The 19,201-nt window shown below is 35.3% G+C and overlaps 4 protein-coding genes across 4 annotated transcripts; all 4 read left to right on the plus strand.

Annotated features, from left to right (window-relative positions):
* Window positions 1-1,356: 1,356 nt before the first annotated feature.
* LOC125195633 (disease resistance protein RPP8-like) lies at window positions 1,357-4,979 on the plus strand. Its single transcript, XM_089056190.1, has 2 exons — window positions 1,357-2,553; window positions 2,980-4,979. Exons 1-2 carry the CDS (start codon window positions 1,773-1,775, stop codon window positions 4,707-4,709), a joined length of 2,511 nt encoding a protein of 836 aa, XP_088912316.1. The 5' UTR covers window positions 1,357-1,772; the 3' UTR covers window positions 4,710-4,979.
* A 5,037-nt stretch (window positions 4,980-10,016) lies between these two features.
* LOC125197195 (putative disease resistance RPP13-like protein 2) lies at window positions 10,017-12,573 on the plus strand. The gene is made up of 2 exons (XM_048095907.2): window positions 10,017-10,818; window positions 12,004-12,573. The coding sequence occupies exons 1-2, from the start codon at window positions 10,026-10,028 to the stop codon at window positions 12,474-12,476; spliced, it is 1,266 nt and encodes a 421-aa protein (XP_047951864.2). The 5' UTR covers window positions 10,017-10,025; the 3' UTR covers window positions 12,477-12,573.
* Window positions 12,574-12,585: 12 nt separating this feature from the next.
* Window positions 12,586-13,794, plus strand: LOC148929797 (putative disease resistance protein RF9). Its single transcript, XM_089057026.1, has one exon. The coding sequence runs from the start codon at window positions 12,586-12,588 to the stop codon at window positions 13,792-13,794; it is 1,209 nt and encodes a 402-aa protein (XP_088913152.1).
* A 2,312-nt stretch (window positions 13,795-16,106) lies between these two features.
* On the plus strand, window positions 16,107-17,662 carry LOC148929798 (uncharacterized). Its single transcript, XM_089057027.1, has 3 exons — window positions 16,107-16,727; window positions 16,812-17,474; window positions 17,564-17,662. Exons 1-3 carry the CDS (start codon window positions 16,107-16,109, stop codon window positions 17,660-17,662), a joined length of 1,383 nt encoding a protein of 460 aa, XP_088913153.1.
* Window positions 17,663-19,201: the final 1,539 nt, after the last annotated feature.

A 19,201-nucleotide genomic window follows, 5' to 3' on the forward strand; every position in this document is an offset into this window, starting at 1 on the left:
ATATTAGTTAATAAATAATGGTGCCTGCATTTATTTTCTTCCTTTCACATGGTTTATAATATTATACTTCTGAGCCAATCAATTTCTTTTATTCCCAATCAATTTGACCATATTAAGTCCACGAATTTGTAGATAATATCTCACAAACTTTTCCATTCAATTCACAGTCGCCGACGAAGATAAGAAGAAATAATCGCAAAAGGTATTTTCTCTTCTTTGAATTGTTTTATAATTCACTATGTTTATGATTATATGTTGTTTTACATAGATTTTTTAAATCCTTTCCTTCATATATTTGTGCTGCATATACAAAATCTCAATCAAAAGCCCTTCAAGTTTGGGAACTTGCTTTATATTCTTAAGGTTTTTTTTTGTTGCTTCATTTGAAGGACCAAATTCAGGATACGATTTGGATCCATATAGTTTAGATTATATTTTAATGTTGATTTTATTTGGAAGTAGAGTTATACCGAGGAATATGGATCACAAAGCTTTTGATTAAGTGTATTAAAGTATCTAAAAAAATTAAAGGGAAACTCTAGAATCTTAATTCAGTAAAAAAATTATCAGTTTTATTTTAAGTAGATTATATGCTTTTGTGTTTCATTTCATAATTGGAGACTTGGAGTTTATATCATCAGCTTTCATTTTATGACATATTTTGGATTATGTAATTTGTATGGAATATAGTGTTAATAATGATCTAACAGATAATAAATTAATTACTTAATTATGATATTATGCTGATTTGTGTAAGATTACTTTTGAAATAGAAATAATCCGGATCTAGATCTGGATCTGGATCTAATATATTCGCAGACCCTACAAATCTTATGAATCGGGATCTAATATATTTGAAACTTATAACTATAGTATTATAATACTCCCTCCGTCCCCGATTAAGAGTCACACTTGCGTTTTTGCACTCGTTTTATAAAAATGATTATAAATAGTTAAAGTCAATAAATAGTAAAATAAGAGAAAGAATAAGGTAGAGAAGAGTCTCTTTTACATTATTCTCTTTCTTACTTTACTATTTTTCCACTTTAACTATTTATTATCATTTTTAAAAAACGAGTGCAAAAATGCAAGTGTGACTCTTAATCGGGGCGACGGAGGGAGTATGACTTTAACGTAAGACTTCAAAACTACTAGTACAAACTATTTCATTGGGATCCAAGTCCACATTTAGGGGGACACATGGATAAATTGGATCTCGACCCGAGTCTTATTTTTTAAGATCCGGTAAATCTTAACGAAAACATAAAAGACTTGTATTAGATTGAGTTTTGCAAGAGTAGATCTACATCTGACCCATTGTCATCCTGAGCCTAGTGGAGAGCTTGAAACACCCCAACCGAATTTGGTTTTTAAATACTCTTTTCGTTCCAATTAATTTGAGTCAAAACTTTTGAGCATAGATATTCAAGATATTCATAATTTGTGTTGAAAAGTAGAAGAGATGGAGAGGGAGTAAAGTAAATGATGAAATACAGTAAGTGATTGGATGTATCTTTTGTTTGTTAAAAAAGAAATGATTCAGTTTAGTTAGGATATCTCAAACAGGTATACGACTAGCTTAGTTGGGACAGAGACATGGAGCAATAGTTTTGATTTTTTGTTTTAAAATTTTTGATTTTAGCTTTCTACTAGTGCTTATCTTCAGAGTTAATATTACCAAAATATCCATTTGGTAAAACTGAAGCAAAATCTGAGATAACCATTGCAGAGTAAATGTTGTCAATTTTCGTACGTGCAGTTTACCAATAAGCATGTCAGAGGCCATCATCTTAGGGGCGATAGGGGAACTGGAGAGCTATCTGATTGAGTTGCCGAGGACCGATGACTTTATTGATTACGAGCCTGAAACACTAGATGCCCTGAAAGAGGTAATAAAAGAGCTCAGAATGATGTTGGACTTCTTCAGAGACAATAAATCTGAAGAGATGAGCAGGCTAAAATATTTGCTTGCTGACTTTGCTGAGAAGGCTCAAGTTTCAGCGGAACACAAGTTTTGGTTGAGAACTTTTATCTCCCAGGACCTAGATGATCTGAGGAAGATAAAAAAGCGCATGATGGAGTTTAGAGTTGGTAAGGCGGTGAGTAGTTCAGAAAGTGCTGGAGACGAAGGTGTCGTGGTGGGCTTGGAGAAAGACGTGCAACAGCTTGTGTTTAAAGTGATTCTTAGTGAAGAAGAGTGGCTTCTTAATAAACCTGTTCTTATCAAAGGCATGGTTGGAATGGGAAAGACAACTCTTGCGAGACAAGCATACAACCATCCGGCCATCATTGAAAAATTCAAGCACGGCCGTGCATGGGTAAGCCTTTCTGGTGACACAAGTAAACATGAGGTGCTTGTGGAACTGATACGCCAGTTGGTGACACATGATGGAGATTCGTTGTTGCTGGAGGAGATGGACAACCAGAGTCTCCTACAGATGCTTCTCCGGCACCTGGAAGAAATGCCGCTGTGGTTTATAGTTCTCGACAACGTGCTGCAAGAAAGGCGCTTCACATCCTTCTTGCCAGACCTTGCATCCCTCTCAGACACAAGTATGCTTCTTTAACTTTTTATGTTAGAATCAACTCTGCATGCTTAAACTTATTCACCTTTATAGATAGAAATAGATTCTGAAATGCTTTTACAAGGCATAGAAATCTTTCAAACTAGATTATAATTTAAGTTGTTTTAATATAATTCTACTTGTCACCCACGAAACTTATCATATTAGATATATAATTGGGTTGAACTAATATATCAAAGACTAAAGTTCTTGGTCCTACACATTTTAAGTGTGTTAGCTTTTGGTTCTGACATGTTTCGGTCCATAAATAACTCAATCAAAATATGTTATGAAACAAAAACTAATACTTCAGAAGTATATATACACGCACAATGTAGGACTTCCTAATTTCACACTTCAATATCCTTCTTTGTCTCCCATATTGCATTAAGTTCTTAACATGGTATATAATCAGGGCATAAATGTAGATTGTTGATCACCAGTTGCCATCAGATTCAACAATGGCTGTTTTACACTCATGAGATGAAAGCTTTGGATTCTGATAAGAGCTGGCAATTGTTTTTGAAAACAGTTGATAAAATTACAAGTGTTGAGAACAAATTCACAAAGGAGTTGGAGAGGAAGGGCAGGGAGATGCTGAAGAAATGTGGGGGTTTGCCGCTTGCTATAATAGATGTTGGAAGGGAGAAAGCAAAACAAAGACTTTTAGGGATTGAATGGGAAGAACTTTTTGATTCAATTGATTTGAGTAAAACATTGAAGTTGTTGGAACCGATGTATCTTGAATTGGATGAAAATCTAAAGCCTTGTTTCTTGCATATGTCCTTTTTCAAGGAAAACGCAATAATGAGAGAAGAGAAGTTGCACCATATTTGGGCTGCAAATGGTGTAGAAACAGATATTGTACCATGTGCCAGTTTAGTTGGTCAATCCATTATTGAAGTCGTCCACCCGTACCCAGAAAGGTTTAGAGTGAAAAGGTGTCGCATGAATCCTGTACTACACATGCTATCCATCAAAAAAGCAGAGGAGGAAATAGGCCTTGAGATCTTAAGGAACAATGGAAATAATCGGCCCTTAGTGAGCCCTCGTCATCGTGTTATTCATTGTGGCAGAGTCAAGTTTAATCACTCTGCGAATCAAGACAAGTATCTTGTTTCTCTCATCTTCCATGGAGGTGGTCGATACTTGGACGACGCAGGCCAGTCTTATTGGAAGAATTTTGAACACATCAAAATACTCGACCTAGAAGATTTTGGGGCGAAGACTATATCAGAATCTATCGGGACATTGACCGAGTTAAGGTATTTGGGATTGAGAAACAATTATGTGGAAGAGATCCCACACTCGTTGGAGGGATTGAAAGAGCTTGAGGTTCTCGATATAGCTTTAAACTTTATGGTGGAGGTGCCGGATATTATCAAGGAAATGGGTGGCCTTCGTCATCTCTACATGTCTGATGTGATTTGCAGAAAACCTTTGGAAGTAGATGCACTACAAAAACTTAAGACGTTGACCTTCATGTCTATATATTCTTGGATATATGAAGCCTCGAACTTGGAGAAGATGACTAGTCTACATAAATTGGGCGTTGAAGAAATTGATGAAAACTCGGATGTGAGCGAGCTCTTTCCATCACTAGCTAAGTTGAAGGAACTTAATCACCTTATTCTGAGAGGGTTTCGCTTCAGAATGATGTCTTGTTTGGATGAGATTCGTGTTCTACATAGGCGTAGAAAGATACGCACTCTGAGGCTTGATGGATGCATAGCTAGGCTACCAACTGCCTATAGTTTCCCTCGTGAGATAGAGTACTTGGCTTTGGTAAATACTTGTCTTGATGAGGACCCCATGCCGATACTAATGAAGTTGTCCAGCCTAAGGCGCCTCAAACTGCGGAATGCATACAATGGTCGAGAATTGGTGTTCAAGATGATGAAACTTGAAATCTTGTGCATCAGTGAGTTGTGGAATCTGAGAGAAGTACGATTTGAAGAATGTGAAGATGCTGACCTCGAGCAGCTAGAAATCATGAATTGTCCACATCTAGAGACCCTCCCACAAGAAATTCGGTCGATGAGGCGTATGGAAAAGTTTAAGATGGTAACAACCAAACACATTGCAACGAATATCAAAAATTCAGGCTTGGTCTCCAAAATAGTGGAAGTGGATATCAGTCCATAATTTGAAGTTGATATTCGTGTTAATCCTTATCGGCTCATCAGCTCTCACATCAACTACCAGCAAATTCGACCCCAACGTCAAGCAAGAAGGCCGCTTTATCTTTCACAGTTATGTTTAGCTGAAGCAAGACCTTATTAGCTTAGGATGATGTCTGTTTAGTTTCCTAATTTCATTTGTTAATCCTTATCCTATTCTTGATTTTGTTTGTCGGTTTTTTTCTTTGGATCTTGTTGTTTTACGAAGCAAGAGACAAATAAATTCATATAAAAGTAAGGGTTAATTTTAGTCCAAATTAATCGTATGACCAAAATACGAATTTTGTCCAAAACATTCACTTTTTGGAAAATATGTACATAACAAATGAAATCCTTGTCGGAGTGGTTATTTTTTGACGGTTTTGTCAAAAAACTAACAGTCATGTCACTGTGCAATTAGCGTTACCCGTTAGTTTTTTTGACGGAACTGTAAAAAAAAAAGACTACTTCGGCGATATTTTCAATTGTTATTGACCCATTTTTTTTAAAAAGTGAATATTTTAGGCTAAATTGATATTTTATTCATATGTTTGATACTAAAATTGACTTTTACTCTTTATACAATCTTAACAATGTCACACCAATTCATCTTATTAGAAGATCCTATTCAAACTGTTTAACTACAAGTAAGTAAATGCATAACATATAAACCCAATTCAAATGAACTAATCTGAACTAAACAAGCTGAAGTACATGTCGTTATCACTTTTCTCCTTCTCCTGAAAAGATTATAAAACACTATAATTCGGCCTCAATTTACACAAAGAAGCATATTTATCCTACAAATAAAGTGTAATGCAAACTAGAATATGCTTCGAAATTTGCTTTAGAACTAATATAACCTCATTTCCGAGGGAGAAAGATAAATTGAAAAGGTATATTTCTCATTTACCTTCTCAAAAAGGTAATTATACCTTCTCATAAAGTAAAGAATTTCAAGAGAAGAAGGTAAATTGAGAGGCAAATAAAAATAATAACTTTTTATCTTTTGTGTCAAAAAGAGGTAAAAATACCTTCTCAAAATGAAAGAAGGTATAATACCTTCTCAAATACCTCTTCCCTTGGAGAATAAACTTTTAGGAAGAAGAGGTAAATATGGTAGTTATATCCTCTTTACCTCTCCATTTACCTCTTCCCTTGGTGATGCTCTAAGGCTTAAAATAATACTCCCTCTGTCCCGCTTTAGCAGTCCCATTTACTTTTGAGCACTCGTTTTGTAGAAATGATACTCCCTCTGTCCCACAAAGATTGTCCCATTTTTTCATTTCCCTCCGTCCCACAAAGTTTGTCCCATTTCACTTTTACCATTTTTGGTAGTGGACCCCATATTCCACCAACTCATTCCTACTCACATTTTATTATAAAACTAATACTTTAAAAGTAGGACCCACATCCCACCAACTTTTTCAACTCACTTTTCATTACATTTCTTAAAACCCGTGCCGAGTCAAAGTGGGACTATTTTTGTGGGACGGAGGGAGTAATAAATAGTTAAAGTGGAGAAATGATAAAGTAAGAGAGAGAATAATATAGAGAAGAGTCTGACTCAACTTATTTTAACACAAGTAGTACCCACAAGTGTACGGGGACAATGTAGCAATTAGCAAGCAAGAGTATCGTATCCCACATAGACAAATTTGTATCAACTTAACTACCACGAACAAATGTTGACTACTGTCTAGAGAATCAGGAAAGGTTTGGTTTTTTTTTCTAACACTAATAAGCATATAATATAGTAAGTAAATAAACAAATAAAAGCAAATAAACACGGAGTGAAAAGATAATATAGAGAAAATTGTAGAACTCAAGGATCCGATGCACAATTCCAAGCTCTTATCCAATCAAATTACCTTACCTTATGGTGTCTCTAGAGTTACTAAGTCGACCACAATTAAAGATTAAACGCCCTCCCGAGGTGAGAAACCTGCAGATTAGGTGCTAGGATTGAAGTCCCCTTCTAATCCTAAAACCCCTAACTCCCAAAAGCTCGATTAGGTCAAAGACCTCACTCAAAACCTCAACTCTCCCGAGTTTTATTGCATTAAGGTGTGAATTATTCTTATTTCCAGATTAATTATTTCATCTCCAGATTAATCTAATTAATCCTAAACAATCAAATGGTGATCAAGCAATTGAAATGAATAAACCCAAGAATAATCAAATAACTACAAGAGCAAGGTAAGAACAAAATTAATTGGATAAAAACTATGAAATTAGTGCATCATCACCAAGAATTCTACAAGAAATGTTTAGCTACTCATGTTCTTCACAAAAGCCACGTTTAAACAAAGAATTCACTGAAAGACATAAGAGATGGATACTAAGAACTCCTGTGGAATGAATCTAGGAATGAAGTCTTCAATCTTCCGATCTAGAGTCTTCAATCTTCAATTCTCTCTCTCAAAGTGTTCTTGGAGGTGTGTGTGAGTGTTGGAGGCGGTAAGTGTAGAATGCTCATGAACCCTAGGCATTTTTCCCTTTAATCCCCCATAAAAAATCGCGTTTTTGGCAAGAAAATAGGCCAAAATAACATACCCGGTCGGGTAGAATTATAAAGAGTAAAATTCATACCCGGCCGGGTAGAATTATAAAGAGTAAAATTCACCCGGCCGGGTGGTTAATTCACCCGGCCGGGTGTAATTTCCTGGACAGCGCAGTGTTTGTAAAATGGTCATAACTTCTTCTACCGAACTCCGATTGAGGCGTGCGAGATACCCACTCGAAGCTCTTTCGAAGATGAAGATATTGATATGCATTAGGGACTCATTGGACTTCAAAATCTCCAGTTAATACTGTCTCAACCAAGGCTGCTGCACATCCACATATTTTGTACCTTTCTCTACACATTCTTAACAAAATGGTCAACATACCAACATAATAGAGAAGTGGATATAAACATGCCCAATAGTAAACAAAATATGATCAAATTCATACAAAACCACCCTCTAAAACCATGTCAAATCCAAGTATGTCAGAGTCTTATTTACATCATTTGCTATCTTACTTTATCATTTTTCCACTTTAACTATTTATTATCATTTTTACAAAACGAGTGCTCAAAAGTAACTTGGACTGCTAAAGCGAGACGGAGGGAGTATTATTTTAAATAAAAAAACACAATAATTTTAAATAATGATTAATAAAATATTTATTCTAATTAATTAATTATTGAAATTTATTAATTTTAAAATTAAAGTTAATGACTAATTTATGCACTTCGATATCACTTACTCCCTCCGTTCCATAGTAATATTGTCATTTTGCCATTTTGGTACGTTTCAGACTAATAAAGTCATTTCTTTTTTTAGTAAAAGTCAATACATTTTTCCAAACCTACTTTACTCTCTCTTATTTTTTTTTTCTTTTCATCTCTCTATTTTTTTTTATTTTCCACTTTATTCTCACTTTACTTAACTTACCTAACATAATTTTTCTTAATCTTCGTGCCGAAAAGAAATGCCTCCATTATTATGGAACGGAGAGAGTAATAAATAATCAGGGCTGCATTTATTTTCTTCCTTTCACATGATTACTAGTATTATAGTTTATTACTGTTATTTTTATATTCTCCCCTATCAATTTGACCATATTAAGTCAACGAATTTGTATTTGAAATCGGCATCCAGACTGTGAAAGATATCACACACTTTTCCATTCAATTCACAGTCGCCGACGAAGATTAGAAGAAATAATCGCAAGGTAATTCCTTTTCTTTGAATCGTTTCATAATTCACCATGATTATGTTGTTTTGTATAGATTTTTGAAATCATTTCCTTCATAAATTTGTGTTGCTTGGGTGAGTTGAGGAGATTTACATATAAATCTCAAATAGAAGCCTTTTAAGTTTGGGAACTTGCTTTTAAGGTTTTTTATTTGTTGCTTCATTTTCAGATATGATTTGGATCTTGATTATAATCTTGAGATCCAGATTCAACCCGGATCCATTTAGTTTAGATCATATATATTTATATTTATAATGTTATTTGATTTGGAAGTAGAGTTATACCAAGGAATAAGGATCACAAAGCTTTTACATGTTGTTCGGTTTTCAAGATTATATCTAGGGATTGAATCTCATGACTTCGTCCTAGATGGATAGTCATATGATAAATAAACAATAATTTAAACGTGCATCAAGGTGCCCTCGAACTCGAGACGTTTGGGTTAGGAATTAACCACACTACCTCTAAGGTCAATAACACGGGCAAACTAATTTCAGTTTTGTTTCAAGAAAGAGCATCCGTTTTTCATTTCAGGGTTGGAGTTTATATCATCAGTTTTATTTTATGACATATTTTGAATTATGTAATTACTTATGGAATATAGTGTTAATATTGATCTAAATGATAGTTAATTAATTACGATGTTATGTTGATTTGAGTACGCTTAGGATTAAATTTGAAATGGAAATAATCTGGATCTGGATCTAATATATTTGTAACTTATAAGTATAACCAATTTATTATAATAGTAGCTAGTGTGACATAAATCTGGATCTAGATCCATAAATCTTGACCAAAACATAAGAGTTGTAATATTAGACTGAGTTTAGCACGAGTGGATCTATTAGAGTTATTTTAGAATTTATCTTGTGCTTTTCTTCACAAGTTAAAATGCAAGCCACGAACTTAATTTGTACTGCATCTGATATTTACTAATATTTGCTAAGTGATTTGTATTCCTTTTAGGGTTGTTCCTAAGATAAGTTTTTTTTTTTATTCTTTTTTTTACTTTATTCACTCTCCACTTTACTCGAAACCTCATTTTGCCGAAAAAAAAAATGTACTCCCTCCGTCCCATAAAAGATGTCACACTTGTGCGACGACATGAGATTTTAGGAGATTTTGTTTTGTGTGTTAAATAGAGAGAGAATATAATTTTTGTATTAATGTGAGAGTGAACTTTTTTCATAAATGGAAATGAGACATTTTTTATGGGACAAACTAAAATGGAAAGTGTGACATCTATTATGAGACGGAGGGAGTGTAAATTATGTACTCCCTCCGTTCCCTCATAGTTGAGTCATTTTTCCATTTCGGGAAGTTCTCTCATAGTTGAGTCATTTCCATATATAGTAACTTATTTCTCTGTACTTTATTCTCTCTATTGCTTTTTTATCTATTTATTTAACACACTTAACATATCTTTCTTAAACTCCATGCCAAAAAGTTTCGCCTCAACTATGAGGGAACGGATGGAGTACTTGCTAGCTAATTTTGTGAAAAAATTAATAGAAAAGTAAATGTGGTCAATTTTCGTACGTTCAGTTTGCCTATAAGCATGTCAGAGGCCATCATCTTAGGGGTGATAGGGGAACTGGAGAGCTTTCTGGCTGAAATGCCGAGGACCAAAATCTATATTCAACCGGAAACACTAGATTCCCAGAAAGAGTTAATAAAAGAGCTCAAAATGATGTCGGACTTCTTGAGAGACAATAAATCTGAAGAGAAGAGCAGGCAACATAGTTTGCTAGCTGACTTTGCTGAGATGGCTCAAGTTTCAGCAGAACACATAACGTGGCTGAAAACTTATATGATCTCCAAGGACCTACGCGGGCTGAGGAAGATAAAAAAGCGCATGTTGGAGTTTGGAATTGGAGAGGCGGTGAGTAGTTCACAAACTGCCGGAGAAGAAGGAGATGGATCAGGTGTCGTGGTGGGCTTGGAGAAAGACGTGCAACAGCTTGTGTTTAAAGTGATTCTCAGTGAAGAGATGTGGCTTATTGCTAAACCGATTCTTATCAAAGGCATGGTTGGCGTGGGAAAGACAACTCTTGCGAGACAAGTATACAAGCATCCGGCCATCGTTGGAAAATTCAAGCACCGCGCATGGATAAGCCTTTCTAGTTACACAAGTAAACATGAGGTGCTTGTGGAACTGATACGCCAGTTGGTGGAAGTTGACGGAGATAAAGATTCGTTGTTGCTGGAGGAGATGGGCAACCAGAGTCTACAGCAGATGCTTCTCCGGCACCTGGTGGAAATGCCGCCATGGTTTATAGTTCTCGACAACGTGCTGCCGGAAATGCGCTTGAAATCCCTCTTGCTAAACATGGCATCCCTTTCACACACAAGTATGTTTCTCTTTATTTCTTATGTTTGGATGCATGCTTGAATTTTATTTTACTTTTCAGATAAAGGCATAGATATCTATCAAACTAGATTATATAATTTAAGTTGTTTTTACATATTCTTCTTGTCACCCATAAAATTAACATCATTTTAGATGTATAATAGGTTGAACTAGTATATCAAAGACTAAAGTCCAAAGTTGGTCAAAAAGACATGTTTGGTCTTAAGCAATATGTTTTGGTTCATACTAAATGATTATGTCAAAAAATAATGGTCAGTCGTGTTATAAAGTCCAAAATTGATCTCATACATTTGCACAAAAATCCTTTTTGGTCCTATACATTTTAAGTGTGCTAGCTTTTGATCCTAGACAATATACTTTGGTTCATATTTAACTCAATAAATTAGGTCAAAAAATGCAGTTGACCCTTTTTACGGAAGCGTTAAATATGAACTGAAACATATTGTTTAGAAAAAAAAAGTTAACGCACATAATGAGTAGGACCAAAAAGTTTTTTTAGATTTCTAAAAAGTAGTGACTTTTTGGCCTAAAGTAAAGTAACCTTTTATCCTTAACTCGCGAATTCAATACTAAACTCATGACCCAAATATATTCTTGATTGACATGAATTTCCCTTAAATTCACGACCAAACTTATTCTTGATTGTGAAATTTCATATTTAAAGGGCAATTCATAACTATTAACGGCATGCTTAGTAGATTGGAATGAAATGATGAAATGAAATGTGATTCCTATTTTTATTCTATCAATTTGATTGGTATGACATAATGAATGAGGGAATTGAATGAAAATATAAATAAAATACAAAAAAATTGTCATTTCATTCCCGCCCTTATTCTATTGCATTATCATTTAATTCCATCGTATACCAAACATGACCTAATAAGTTTGGATGTGAAGCGCCCTTTAAATAGTCTAATTCACAACAAAACCTTTTCTTGATTGTGTATATCAAAACTGGTAGAAGTATAGACTAAATAGTAGTACTACACCTAATTTAGACAGCACTTTTATGAACAATCTCAAAATACATTACGAAACAAAAATTTGGAGTATTCTTAAGAAGTTTAAATACATGCCTAATGTAGGACTTCCAAATTTCACACTTCAATTGCATTTCTTGTCTCCCTCATTGCATTAGCTTCTTAACATGGTATTTAATCAGGGCATAGATGTAGATTGCTGATCACCAGTTGCAATCAGATTCAACAACAACAGTTTTATACTCATGAGGTGAAAGCTTTGGATGCTGATAAGAGCTGGAAATTGTTTTTGAAAACAGTTAATATATTGACAAGTAATGAGAACAAATTCTCAAAGGACTTGGAGAGGAAGGGCAGGGAGATGTTAAAAAAATGTGGGGGTTTGCCGCTAGCTATAGTAGATGTTGCAAGGCAGAAAGCAAAGCAAAGACTCTCGGGGATTGAATGGGAAACACTTTTTGATTCAATTGATTTGAGTGGATCATTGAAGCAATTGGAGGTGATGTACGATAACTTGGACGAAGAACTCAAGGCATGTTTCTTGCATATGTCCCTTTTTAAGGAAAATGCAATATTGAGAGAAGAGAAGTTGCACTATATTTGGGCTGCAAATGAAGTAAAAAACAGGAATTGCACCATGTGCCAGGTTAGTTAGTCAATCCATTATTGAAGCCGTGCACCCGTACCCAGAAATCAACAGAGTGAAAAGGTGTCGCGTGAATCCTCTACTACACATGCTATCCATCAAAAAAGCAGAGGAGGAAATGGGCTTTGAGATCATAAGGAGCAATGGAAATAGTCGACCCTCACAGAGTCCTCGACATCGTGTTATCCAATGTGGCAGAGACAAGTTTAATCAGTCCACAAATCAAGATAGAAATCTTGTTTCTCTAATCTTACACCTCATTTGTGGCGTATGCAAATTCAATCAAGACAAGTATCTTGTTTCTCTCATCTTACATGGCGGTGGTCGATACTTGGACGACGTACAACAGTCTTATTGGAAGGGTTTTGCACTCCTCAAAATACTCAACATGGAAGATTTTGGGGTGAAGACTTTATCAGAAGCAATCGGTACATTGATGGAGTTAAGGTATTTGGGATTGAGGAACAATTACCTAACCAAAATCCCACACTCGTTGGGCGGCTTGAAAAAACTTGAGGTTCTCGATATAGCTCAAAACTTTGCTGTTGAGGTGCCGGATATTATCAAGGAAATGGGTAGCCTTCGTCTTCTCAACATGTCTGATGTGATTTGCAGAACGCCTTTGCTAGTAGACGCGCTACAAAATCTTGAGACCCTAACCTACATCTCTATATATTCTTGGACGTATGAAGTCTCGAACTTGGAGAAGATGATTCGTCTACATAAATTGGGTATTGAAGAAATTGATGAAAACTCGGATCTAAGCAAGCTCTTTGCATCACTAGCTAAGTTGAGAAACCTTTATCACCTTAATTTGAGAGGTTTTCGCTTCAAAAAGATGCAATGTTTGGACGAGATTCGTGATCTACATAGGCGTAAAAAGATACTCACTCTGAGGCTCGACGGATGCCTAGCTAGGCTACCAAGTGCCAACAGTTTCCCCTGTGGGATAGAGTACTTGGCTTTGGTAAATACTTGTCTTGATGAAAACCCGATGCCAGTACTAATGGGGTTGTCCAGCCTAAGGCGCCTCAAACTGCGGAATGCATACAATGGTCGAGAATTGGTGTTCAAGAGGAACAAGCTTGAAATCTTGTGCATAAGTGAGTTGTGGAATCTGAGAAAAATGCAATTTGGAGAATATGCAATGGTTGACCTCGAGCAACTCGAAATCATAAATTGTCCACATCTGGAGACCCTCCCAGAAGATATCCGGTCGACGTACAATCTGAAGAAGTTTAAAATGGTAACAACCAAACACATTGCAACAAAGATCAGAAATTCAGACCTAGTCTCCAAAATAGTGGAAGTGGATATCAGTCCATAGTTTAAAGTTGATATCTATTTGAATGGCGTGTTGATACGGATGTCACTTCACCTACACCACATCCAACAACAACCACAAGCTCGCACACGAGTGTACCGATGAGGGCAAAGGGGTCTGATGTTTGGGCAGAGGAAAGACATTGTGGAGATGTGTTCGAGCAGTGGACGTGGATGGTAAGAAGAGAGAGATCGGGATTAAAACGAGTGCGCAAAATTTACTTTATCATTTCTCCACTATAACTATTATTATTGATACTTTTAATTTTATAATTTTATAAAAATGAAAGCTTAATTTGTTAGTTTTCTCTTGTTTACAAATGTCCTCCAAGATGAACTGTATTTGTACTACTAGTTTTAAATAAATGGAAAAATTGTCATTTAAATCGCAATTTTTTATGAAATTGACCAAAAGTCAACCAAAAATTATGATTTAAGACAAAGAACTCCTATTTTTTACTATATCATAAATTGATTACGTAGAATTAGGGATGACAATGGGCCGGGTCTGTACCAGATCATGCTAGGACCTAATCCAAATCCCAATATTTTGCAAAGGTTCGAATCACCAGATCCAATTGGTCCAAAAAAATGAGATTTAGATAGTCTCATAAGATTGCCAGTATCCATGAATATGTACGTACAAATGAACTGTGAACACCATAAAATTAAAATTAGATCAATAATAACACTACAATCCATAAAAATTAAAGAGCAAATTGGCAAAGAAAAAGTAGTAATTGTGAAGTTTGGTCAGTTTATGGTCAATCCCATAGGCCATAACTTTCATTAATAGCTGATTACTTCCTTCGTCCCACAAAGATTGTCTCATTTTTCCATTTCACTTTTACCATTTTTGGTAGTGGACCTCATATTCCACCAACTCATTCCTACTCACATTTTATTATAAAACTAATACTTTAAAAGTAGGACCCATATCCCACCAACTTTTTCAGCTCACTTTTCATTACATTTCTTAAAACCCGTGTCGGGTCAAAGTGGGACTATCTTTGTCGGACGGAGGGAGTATATCATAATTTTAAACATTAACTTCATCTTATACTATATTTTTCAAACTTAAATCAATGTTTTTTATCGTCTCCCTAAATTTCAAGCTCTAGAGTACATATTAATTATTTTACATTTTAAAAAAATAATAAAGATTTGAATTTAATAAAGAAAATTAAAATCCACATATATATTTGAATGGTTTTGTTAATTTAATAAGGAAATTAAATTCCACATATATATTTATAGATATATTGGTCCCATAAGAGGAGGCGCCCTTTCCACTTCACTTTGAAATTCCAATCGCCACCGCTTGCCGCCGTCCCGCAGCCGAGCCCTAGAGCCCCTCCGCCGCGCTCAGCCATCGCCTGCTTAGGTAAGTCATCATTCTACATGATCGAAACCTTTGTTTTTAGCAAAACTAACAAAAAACAACCGCAGCTAATTGTTCTTGTTTAGACAATTATGATTATGAATTACTCCCTCCGTCCACGAAAATTCGTCCCGGTTTGACCGGGTACGGGTTTTAAGAAATGTAATGGAAAGTAAGTTGAAAAAGTTAGTAGATTGTGGCTCCTACTTTTAAAGTATTAGTTTTATAATAAAACGTGAGTAGAAATGAGTTAGTAGAATATGTGGTCCACTACCAAAACTGGTAAAAGTGAAATGGGACAAATTTTGGGGGACGAACGGAAATGAAAAATTGGGACAAATTTTCGTGGACGGAGGGAGTATGATATAAATAATTTGCCTATAAATTAAAACTTTAGCCCAGTATACTAATGAACTAATTATCTTTTTAATTTTGAAACCCAATTATTTTGTTCTAATTTTGCATTTAATCAAGATTTTGGCGCTAACATAGTTTAATGACTCATGTACGCATTATGGAACATCAAACGATGTCACGATTTAGGTTCATTCGTTGAATTATGTTTTACATTAATCTATATTGGAATCAAAATCTTGATTGTTTGCAAAATCAGAACAATGAATAGTTTAATAATTTATAGGTATATTTTAAAGCTGACGTGCAAATCCAGAATCTAGCAAAAATTTAGGAATTTACATGCAAAAGTTTGGAATTCTATATTGTAATCAAAATCTAGATTGTTTGCAAAAGTTTAATATTTTAGGAATCAAAGTTTAATTAATATTCTATGACCAAACATGCTCTTACTATATGAATCCATTTATAGCCATATTTTGTAAAAAGATATGGTCTCAATAAATTTCAGTAGTTTCCTTATTGTTTTCATCCTCCTTTAACCGTCATATTAATTTTTTTCATATGAAGAATCAATAAAAATGTCGGATGCCAAAGAAGTGAAGTTCTCACTCAAAGTGATGGTAAACAAAGAGAAAACTAAGGTTCTATTTGTAGAATCCGACTGCGATTTTGTAGATGTTTTGTTAAGCTTCTTGACATTACCCTTGGGAAGCATTGTGAAAGTTCTAAAGAAACATTATGGAGACGAGACGCCTATCATCGGATGCCTAAACAATATCTACAATAGCGTCGTGAATCTTGATAGTTCCGATTTTTGGACAGAGGGTGCTAAGCTGAGTCTCCTCAATCCAAAGAGTTCATTTGATTTATCAACATATAAAAGAGCAAAGCTTGAAATAAGTGATTGTCTGCCGGAATATTTCTATTGTAAGAAGTGTCCTAGTAGTAAATTTTGGAGTAAAAGCATCTACTATGATAAAAGTAGTTGCAAAATGTGTGGTAGTGAGAAAATGGTAAGAGCTGTAGGTTCAAAGGTGGGACTAGGTGGATTTTTCACCGATGAAACAACAACTTTTGTCATCACGGATGATTTGCAGATAGTGCCTAATGCGATTGGGCTCGTGCAAACAATCAACATTCTCAACATCACAGGAATTGAAAGTGCAGAGCAACTGAATGTAGCTCTCGGGCTCAATGAGGTGAGTTTTGATCTTGATCTTGCATTTGAGTTAGATAACTTTGTTCAAGTTTGTGGTCACTTGTTGATATATATTTCTTGTTAGATTATGGATTTGCTTAGAGCATCGATGATTTCACACACGCCGTTGTCAGACCTCTTGCTCGATAAAACAAAGCAGACGAACTCTGGGACATTAGAATCTGAATCTAGGACTTCAATACCTCAGGTTAAAAAGGAAGACCTCCCCAACAACGAGAAGATGATATTGAATGCCACGTTACTCAAATCGACAAATAAGTTATTGTTCGTTCAAGCAAAGAAAGATTTCATCGAGTTCCTCTTTAGTTTGCTCAGCATCCCACTGGGAGGAGTTGAGTCCCTTCTTGCAAGCAAGTCTTTGATCATGAGTATTGACAACTTGTACAAGAGTGTGTCCGATCATATCGATGATGAGTATTTCAAGACTTGTCTTGTCAAGGACAAGTTACTCAAACCCCAGCTACCTCATGGTTATGTGTCCACAAACCAAATTTTACCCCTCGCTGAGGAAAGCTTGTCTGATTCCTATGACAACATCGCGTTGTTTTCGTTTGATAATTTTCCTCAAGGCAAGGGAAATTACATCAAAGGGGGAAGAACATATCAGGTGATGGATGATTTAACTGTAATACCTTTCTATATTTCGTCAATCCTTTGCAGTCTCAATGAGCAGATGATTCCAGTATGTGATGTGAAGGAAGTAGACATTGAAATTGGCTTGGAAGAGGTAAATTTACTTGTATTATTGTTTCATTCATCCACAAATATTTCATATTCATAACCACAAGCGTAGATGAAATTCTCGATGCTGTGCAGGCTTTAAGCATATTGAAAGCTTCTCTAACATCGAATTCTGCTTTGATCAATGGCCTGCTGAATCACATATCAAGCAAGCAATCAAAGCAAGAAAGGTGAGTCCAATCACAAGGTCTTTTATAAGCAGTTTGGTCCTTGCATTTTCTACTCTTTTTGTAACATCTCGGAATTTAGAACCCTAATTTTAGAGCCCTAGAATTTATTGTTGATGACGTGGAGTCGTGAATGCATTTATTGCGTGTGATGCTATGGCCAAAGTGAATCTAGGGTTTTGCGTTGAAAGTTTGAAAAGTCAAACTTATTAATTCATGATGTGGCATGTGACTTATTAAATTATGAGATTATGTGGTAAATTAATTGTCTAAGGGTGAGTGAGAATATTAGAGAAAATTTCCATAAATGCTTGTCACCCTAATTCTTGAGATTTTCGACCCCCTTGAATTTTTGAGGAAGAAATTCTATTTTTCCGGATTTAATTTAATTCTTGGGATATTTATCCAAATTAAATCCAAGACCCAAATATTTCCTTTTGAAGAGAGAAAAATCGAGCCCCTTTGTTTCTTGGTGATTTTCGAAAATCACCTATTGTGGGAAGGAAGGAATTATTTTATTTTAGTTAATCCCTTACTTGAGTTCCTTCCATACCTAGAATTCAATTATTCTACCAAATCTTTCCATACTTCAAGAGATCTTGCCTTACCTTATTCTAGGCAATATTTGAAAATCCATGCCTTATTTAAATAGGCATAGGGACGCCTATTACCATCCCAAGTTGGGAGAATCCTTATTTTTATTTTGCTCCGTGATATTTTATTCTACTCCGTAAAATATACCAAAACAAAGCCTTGGCTATTTTGAGAGCCTAATTTTCGAAAACTAGGGAGATTTGCCCTAGGATCTATTTTTGTTAATTATTCTTCTCTACTTCACAATATTATTTTAATTATTGTGTAGAATAAAATCTTACCAAATATGCTATTCTAATTACCTAAAGATCTTGTTGAGCACTATAAATAAGAGAAGACCCCAACCCTAGACCCCAAAATTTTCGGCCCCCACCATTCCTCACTCTCTCCAATTTTTCTTCTTCCACACACCAATATTTTGTCATCCTTTGAGAACAATTTAGAGTTTGAACGCCAAGATTCTTGAAGAACCAAGTCTCTACTTTGTTTCTACCGATTGTTTTTCTCTAAAAAGGTATTTTGTTTATGAGTTCTTCTTCTTCTTCTTCTTCTTCTTCTTCTTCTTCTTCTTCTTTTTCTTCTTCTAACCGATTGATCGGTCTTCTTGAACCCTCATGCATTTTGGTTGAGTGAGAGAGATAAAAGGGGTGTGGGAATATGTATGTGTGTGTGTCGTGTATGTGTGTGCGGCGTGTGTGTGTGTGACATGTGGTGTGTGTGTGTTGTGTTGTGTAGAGTGTGTTTGATGGTTAAATATTCTTGTGTGATGAACATGATCTTGATTAATTAGTAATGATAAGATAAATCAATGGAAGAGGAAAAAGGAGTATTGAGACATGCATGAGTAAGAATAGTATTAAACCTAATTTGTGATATGTGCCTATGTGATTAAAAGGTGAAACTTTGGTTGCGAAGCCTGATAACGGAAAAGCGAAACTACTTGAAAACTAAG

The sequence above is a fragment of the Salvia hispanica genome, chromosome 4, assembly GCF_029641045.1.
Source record: "Salvia hispanica isolate PSC_SH4W2 chromosome 4, Shi_PSC_v1, whole genome shotgun sequence".
In the NCBI taxonomy this organism is placed as follows: Eukaryota; Viridiplantae; Streptophyta; class Magnoliopsida; order Lamiales; family Lamiaceae; genus Salvia; species Salvia hispanica.